The sequence below is a fragment of the Bidens hawaiensis genome, unplaced genomic scaffold, assembly GCF_021521415.1.
Source record: "Bidens hawaiensis isolate Kalapana, Puna unplaced genomic scaffold, B.hawaiensis_p1.1 tig00025588_1, whole genome shotgun sequence".
In the NCBI taxonomy this organism is placed as follows: domain Eukaryota; kingdom Viridiplantae; phylum Streptophyta; class Magnoliopsida; order Asterales; family Asteraceae; genus Bidens; species Bidens hawaiensis.
The window spans coordinates 73,674-81,347 of NW_027494094.1; the positions used below are offsets into that span (position 1 = coordinate 73,674).

The 7,674-nt window shown below is 40.6% G+C and overlaps 1 protein-coding gene across 1 annotated transcript; it reads right to left on the minus strand.

Annotated features, from left to right (window-relative positions):
• Positions 1 to 6,305: 6,305 nt before the first annotated feature.
• On the minus strand, positions 6,306 to 6,878 carry LOC143571854 (uncharacterized). The gene has a single exon (XM_077057173.1). It carries the CDS (start codon positions 6,876 to 6,878, stop codon positions 6,306 to 6,308), a length of 573 nt encoding a protein of 190 aa, XP_076913288.1.
• Between the last annotated feature and the right edge of the window lie 796 nt (positions 6,879 to 7,674).

Consider the following 7,674-nt stretch of genomic DNA (forward strand, 5'->3'; position numbering starts at 1 on the left):
GGGTTTTGTGTGCCGTACTAAGGGCCCGCAAACCGTCATCTAACTTTTATGCCCAATTTTTGCGATTCATTCTAATAGTTCTCTCGAGGATCCATTTTATCCCTCGATTCAAGACTTCCACTTTCCCACTAGTCTGTGGATGATATGGTATTATCAAATGGTGGTGAACTCCATATCGTGCCAGGATTTTGTCCATTAGGGTATTGCAGAAGTGAGTACCTCTGTCTCTAATTAAGGCTTTTGGAGTACCGAATCGTGAAAATAAATTTTTCAAAAATTGTACAACAACCTGAGCATCGTTAGTGGGGAGATCTTGTGCTTCTACCCATTTAGACACATAGTCGACTGCTACTAGGATGTATTTATTTTCTATTTAGTTAGGAAATGACCCCATGAAATCTATTCCCCATACATCAAATACCTCACAAATTTGAATGCCTTTCTAAGCTATCTCATTCTTGGCTGAGACATTTCCGGCTCTTTGACAAGCATCACATGCTTTGATCAAAGTATGTTTGTCTTTATGTATGGCGGGCCAGAAGAATCTCGCATCAAACACTTTTCTGACCGTGGTGGCGGTACTGTGGTGTCCACTAGTTGGTCCTTCTTGACAGTATTTGAGAATATCTAAGGTTTCCTTTCCTGACACACACCTACGGAACAACCTGCTCGGATCCTATTCTAACCAAGTAAGGATCTTCCCAAAAGTAGAACTTAAGGTCAGAGAGTAATTTTTTTCGTTGTTGATGAGTTAGCCTTTTCTTAGGGTTCCACAAGCTAGATAGTTTGCGAAATCGGCAAACCAAGGACTTTCATCCTCCTCTTTCATGAATACATGGATATGCACGACAACTTCGTGTGGAAAATTATCATCGATAATTTCCTTGTGATGTTCTTCAGAAGCTGGGCATTCTATGTGTGAAAGATGATCTGCAGTTACATTCACTGCTCATTTCTTGTCATGACTTCTATGTCGAATTCTTGGAGTAGTAGAATCCATTGGATAAGTCTGGGTTTTGCATCTTGTTTGTTTAAGAGGTATCGTATGGCGACATGGTCGGTGTTAACAATGGTTTTGGAAAGAACAAGGTAGGATGTAAATTTTTCAAAAGCAAAAAGTACGGCTAATAACTCTTTTTTTGTTGTGGTGTATTTTTCTTGTGCATCATTAAGAGTTTTACTAGCATATTAAATCGGGTGAAAATTTTTTTCTTTGCGTTGGCTGAGTACAGCTCCAACTACAAAGTCACTTGCATAGCACATGATTTCGAATGAAAGGGTCCAATCGGGTGTAGTCATGATTGGTGTGTTGACAAGTTTATCTTTCAATATGTTGAATGATTCAACACATTCTTCAGAGAAGATGAATTGTGCATCTTTCTCCAGATGTTTATCTTCCGTGATCTTCCATGCGATAGCCTTCTTATGATTTTTCAAAACCTTAAGAAGTTATTCTTTCTCTTCTTTAGAAAGGCGAGATGAAATAATTACTGGGAGTTGAGAATATTTTTCTAGAAAGGCATACTCAAGATGATTCTGGAGTACTTTTAATTATAAGGCTGGTGGTTCTTTGATTGATGGTTTTGCTTTTTCATCACACTTGGTGATTTCACATAGTACTTCCGATGCTTCTTGATTGTTGTTGTTATTATCTATATTTTCGTATTCTAAAATGGGTTTGGTGACGGTTTCGGTCAAGACTAGTGTTTCAAGTGAGTTAGTGATAGAGGAGTCTCGCGCATAGCAACTAACGATAATCGATGATGTCGACACATTATAATGTGTCATCTTGATGTTACGGATGTTGCATAGACTTTCCTATATTAAATGTGATTGCCTCCTCATTTACCCTAAGAGTGAGCTTGCCGGTGCAAACATCAATAGTAGCATTCGCAGTAGCTAAAAAGGGTCTTCCTAAAATCAGAGGTACACCTTTGTTTTCCTCCTTGTCTAGAATCACAAAATCTATCGGGAAAACAAATTTGTCAATTTTGAGAAGCTTGTTTTCAACAATGCCCTGAGGATATTTAACGGATCGGTCAACTAACTCAATGCTCATACGGGTGGGCTTTGGTTCTCCTATCCCTAGTTTTGCAAAAACCGCATAAGACATTAAACTAATACTAGATCCTAGGTCGGCCAAGGCATTGCTAACAGATAAATTTCCTATGAGAAGGTATAGTAAAGCTCCCTAGATTGGCGGCAGCTTGTTTTGGAGGACAACAAAGCATTTTTCACTCAAGGTGACATTCGAGATCTCCTCTAGATTCCTTTTGTTGGTCAGCACTTCTTGAAGAAACTTTGAATATTTCAACATCTGAGCATTGGCCTCGACGACATGGATGTTGATGTGGAGTTGTTTGAAGAGTTCTAAAAACTTCCCGTACTGAGCTTCCAATCTCTCCTGTTTCAGCCGTCCAGGATATGGAATAGGTGGAACATAAGTTCGGACGGGTTCCTTCGGTTTTATGGTACCTGCTGGGTTCAGGTTTTCCTGCGTTTTCTCAGGTACTTCCTTCTCCATAACTGGTTCTAAAGTTAGTGAGACAACAGTGGTTGTGCCACTTCTTAATGTAACAACGTTTGCTGTTGCATTTGGGTTCGTTATTGTGTTACTTGGAAGAGCGCCTGGTGGTCTTTCAGACAATTGTCGGGCAATCTGTCCGATCTGAGTTTCTAGATTCTGCAATGATGCTTGTTGGCAATTTAGGTCAACTTCAAGTTTTAACAATACACCTCTGATATCAACGGCCCTTAAGTCGACCTTCTTTTATGCTTCATTCGTCTTGGTCATGATGTGGGTAAACATTTCTTCAATTCTTGAGTAGTTCGGAATTTTATTGCTACTGAAACTTTGCTCTTGAAATGAGGTTTAGTTTGGAAAGATTGATTCATCTTCCTCTTTTCAAATCCGGGTAGGGTTTGAGTGTTACCTCCATCCTTCCAACTGAAATTCGGGTGGTTTCTTCATACTGGATTGTAGTTTTGCTAAAAGCGTTGTTTTGACGGGCGATGAAGTCAAATTCTTTCATAGCCATAAGGACTCGTTTGCACTCACTTGTCTTATGTGTTCCACCATAGGTGTCACATGTGATCTTTGTTTTTGGTAGTCCTACTTGAAGTTGCTCGAATTTTTTAGAGAGTGCTTCAAGCTGTGCGGTGAAAAGGATATTGGAATCGACCTGGGGCATTCCTTTATGTGATGGTGGAGATCTAAGTGGGTTATAAGCGAAACTCTTCTTTGCTGCCTTCTCCATGATTTCAAATGCTTCGTTAGGTGATTTAGATCCTAGGTCTCCACCGGCGACTTGGTCGATAGCATGTTTGTTTTGATTGGATTGTGCGTCAAAGAAAGTTTGTACTTGTAACCATACGCTCAATCCATGATGTGGGCATATTCTCAGAAGACTTTCGTATCTATTTCATGCTGTGTGTAGTGATTCATCATCATCGGTCCGGAATCCGGTGATCCTGGCTTGATATTTTGAAGTTTTATCAGGCGAAAAATATTTAAGGAGAAACTGTTCAACCATCTAGTCCCAGTTGGTGATGGAATCAGAAAGAAGAGATTATATACATTCTAAGGTTTTTTCCCTTAGAGAGAAAGGAAAGAGTTTGAGTCTGATCTGATCTTCTGAACAGTTTTGAATTTTAAAGGTTCCGCGGATTCGTAAGAATCGAGATATATGATAAAGACAGTCTTCGTCGAGGAGACCATGAAATCGAAAGACGAAAAATATTTGAGGAGAAACTATTCAATCATCTAGTCCCAGTTGGTGATGGAACCAGAAGGAAGAGATTCTATACATTCTAAGGTTAGTCCCCTTAGAGAGAAAGAAAAGATTTTAAGTCTGATCTGATCTTCTGAATAGTTTTGAATTTTAAGGGTTCCTCAGATTTATAAGAATCGAGATATATGATAAAGACGGTCTTCGTCGAGGAGACCATGAAATCGAACTGAATTTTCCACCATATTAATGGTGCTTGATTTGATTTCGAAATTGTTGGTGATTTCGGGTGGAGCCACTCCATTGCCGTAGCCTTCGAGGGTTGGCTTGGTATACTGGCTCATGTTTGGTTCATCGTTTGGTGCTGCCATCATTTCTTCTACTTGATTATCTTCCGATTCCGTGGCGTCCACTGATTCGTTCTTGATTGTTTCCTTGGCTTCTTTTGCCTGGTTGCGTATTCTTGGGTGAAAAAGTCGTCTGGATTCAGAAATTTGAGAAACAAGCTCTGACCCGAATGTTGAGTAAATAAATGGGATTAAATGTATTTTAAACTAAAGGAAATGTTAGCCTTAAAATACGACAAATCTAATAGTTAGTAGAAAAAGAAATAAAATAAAAAATAAAAAATTTATACAATTATAAACAATGATTAAACTAAACTTGGATCGTTCTTAGAAATTTACTGTGTCCCGGCAACGCTGCCAAAAACTTGATGTTGTGTGGATCGTGTCGTTAAAGTTGTGAATGATGGATTTTAGTTTTCGCACTAGATCGTGATTTAAATTTATAAAAGTGATTTCTACTAAGACTAACCATACACAAAATAGGCACGTGTACCTATTGTATATGTAGAATAGTAATGGTAAGAACCAAGTATTGATCCGTGCACACCAATATTTCTAATAATAAATCTTCATTTTAATTTAACCGGAGAAGATAATCATTTTGGGTTGATTTTTAAACTTTTTTAGAATAATATATATATATATATATATATATATATGTATATGTATATGTATATATATAACCATTCCCAAACGGGGATCAGAGGTTGCTTGAGCAAACCAAATTTTTTTGATGCTCGTCTTTAATCTCGGAGCAAGTGAGGCATTTAGATACATACACCACGATATCTTTCTTCATTCCCGGCCACCAAAACATGAAATGAAGATTGACATACATTTTATCCGCACCGTGATGAATAGAGTATCGCGACTAAAGAGCTTCATTGAGGATGAACATGCAAATACCGTCACGATCGGGAACCCATAAGTGGTCCAAATAATAGAGTAAGCCATTATGCTTGGTTTCAAGTTGGAGTTCGGCGCCGCACGACGTCTCACCGTTTAGGTTACCCTCGGTGACGGAGACGTGTTGTTCGTCGAAGATGCGGTATTGGAGGCTAGATTGGATGGTGACATAATAAAGCAAGACAGATTTAATATGACTCTTACGACTAAGAGCATGGGCCACGACATTCGCTTTCCTGGGGTGGTAGTGAATTTTACAATCGTAATTGCTTAACAATTCGGCCCATCGTCTTTGTCTCATATTGAGGTCCTTTTGGTCGAAAAGGTGTTGTAAGCTTTTATGGTCGGTGAAGACCACGCATTTAATGCCGTAAAGGTAGTCTCTCCAAATTTTCAAGGCAAACACGGCCGCACCAAGTTCGAGGTCATGCGTCGTGTAATTTTTCTCGTGCACCTTAATTTGACATGAAGCGTAAGCAATGATATTGTCTCTTTGCATAAGAACACAACAAATACCTTGAATGGAGGCGTCACAAAAGACAACAAAATCGTCGTTTCCCTCGGGAAGAGCAAGGATTGGAGCATTGCAAAGCATGTCCTTAAGAGTTTGAAATGCTTCCTCTTGATCAGAACCCCATTCATAAACTTTCCCTTTGTGGATTAGTGCGGTAAGGGGTGAAGCAATCTTAAAGAAGTTACGAGTAGAACGACGGTAACACCCCGCTAAACCAAGAAACGAACAAACCTTCGTTGGAGAGGACGAGGTCATCCAATTTTAACGGCCTCAATTTTAGCGGGATCAACATGAATACCCTTATCGTTGACGATGTGACCCAAGAATTGAACTTGCTTTAGCCAAAATTCGCATTTGGAGAACTTAGCATAAATTTGTTCCTTTCGTAACAAGTCGAGGATGGCGTGCAAATGGTCTTTGTGCTCGGTCTCGGATTTAGAATATATCAAGATATCGTCGTTGAAAACAATCATGAACTTGTCATGGTACGGTTTACAAACATGATTCATAATGTCCGTGAAAACGGCGGGAGCATTAGTCAACCCAAAAGACATAACTCGGAACTCAAAGTGGCCATAACGAGTACGGAAGGCGGTGTTGGGTATGTCATCTTCGTGTACACGGAATTGGTGATAACTTGAATGGAGATCAATCTTATAGGAACATGCAGCTCCTTGGAGTTGATCGAAAAGATCATCGATACGCGTAAGGGGATAACGGGTCTTGATAGTAAGGTTGCTGAGCTCAGGGTAATCGATACACATACAAAGAGTACCATTTTTCTTATTAACAAACAAGACGGGGTGCGCCCTATGGAGACAAACTCGGGTGAATGAAACCCTTGTCAGTGAGTTTATGGATTTGGTTAGACAGTTCTTGCATCTCAGAAGATGCAAGGCGGTAAGGTGCTTTGGCTATGGGGTTTGCTCCGGGTACGGGATCAATGCGGAACTCCACTTGTTGGATGGGAGGGCGTCCGGAAAATTCAACAGCAAAGACTTCGGGGAATTCGCGGACAATCGGGATGTCGGAAAATTTCTTTCCTTCATCTGATTTTGTGTTGACGTGGGCTAAGAAAGCGACATGTTTCTTGCGTAAGTAATGTTGGGCTTTGAGGCACTGCATGAGGTTTAGCTTTGACAAGGGTCTTTTTCCGAGAACTTTTAGAATCACGCCCCCATCGATAGGGATTCGAATGAGTTTCTCGAAACATAAAATTTTAGAATGGTGGAGAGAGAGCCGATCCATACCAATGATATCGTCTAAGCTGCCCATATGCATAGGGATAAGGTCGATAGAGAACTTTTTCCCATTGAGAGTAATCGTGCAATTTCGAATGACCGAGTCAATAGTGATCAAACTACCATTGGCAATCTCTACCATGAAGGTCTTAGATAATTTATTACGGGGCACATCAAGTTTGTATTCAAAATAAAGGAAATAAAGCTCCTATCGGCTATCGAATCAGATAGTACCGAAACATGGTGCTTATTAACTAGAAACGTACCATTCACCACATCATTTGAGTTTCGGGCTTCATGATCATGATGGTGAAAGCTTGTCCTTGAGTTCCTTAAGGTTATTGGGTTTGAGAAGTTGAACCTTGAGGTGTTGGAGCTTGGTAGGCTTTCATGACCATGAGTTGGGCTTCAAGAGTTGGAGGAGCCATGAGTTTGGGGTACTTGGGTTGATAAACTTGCACTTGATAGGCTTGGGAGGTGCAATAGGGTTGTGGTGCAACATAGGCTTGGTGGACTTGATTGATTTGAGGACACGTGTTATGGAGGTGATTTGGGTCATCGTATTTATAGCAAGCTCTAACTGGGTTAATGATTGGGCACGAGGGACGGCTCGGTTGGGTTGGTTTGTTGGTGTGAACCACGGTGGAGCAGCTTGCACACGAGGTGCTTCTCGACAATATTGGGTAAGGTGGCCGAACCGGTGGCAACTGGTGCACACCTGACAAGTGGCTTGGGCCGGGTGGTGGCGTTGGCAAGTGTTGCAATACGGGTTTGGGCCGATGTAGGGATTTTTGCTTGGAGATGCTTGTGGTTGGGCTAAAGACAAAATTATGAGAGTTGGGTTTTCTCTTGTTGTTGCGGTAGTGGGATGAGTTTTTGTGGTTGTTATTCTTGGAGGATTCAGGCTAAGATTCCTTAGTGGGCTAGGGTGTGGGCTT

Bases quoted from the DNA above. Each gene is read 5' to 3' on its own strand.
- LOC143571854 (XM_077057173.1), bottom strand. From the start codon at position 6,878: ATGGTAGAGATTGCCAATGGTAGTTTGATCACTATTGACTCGGTCATT.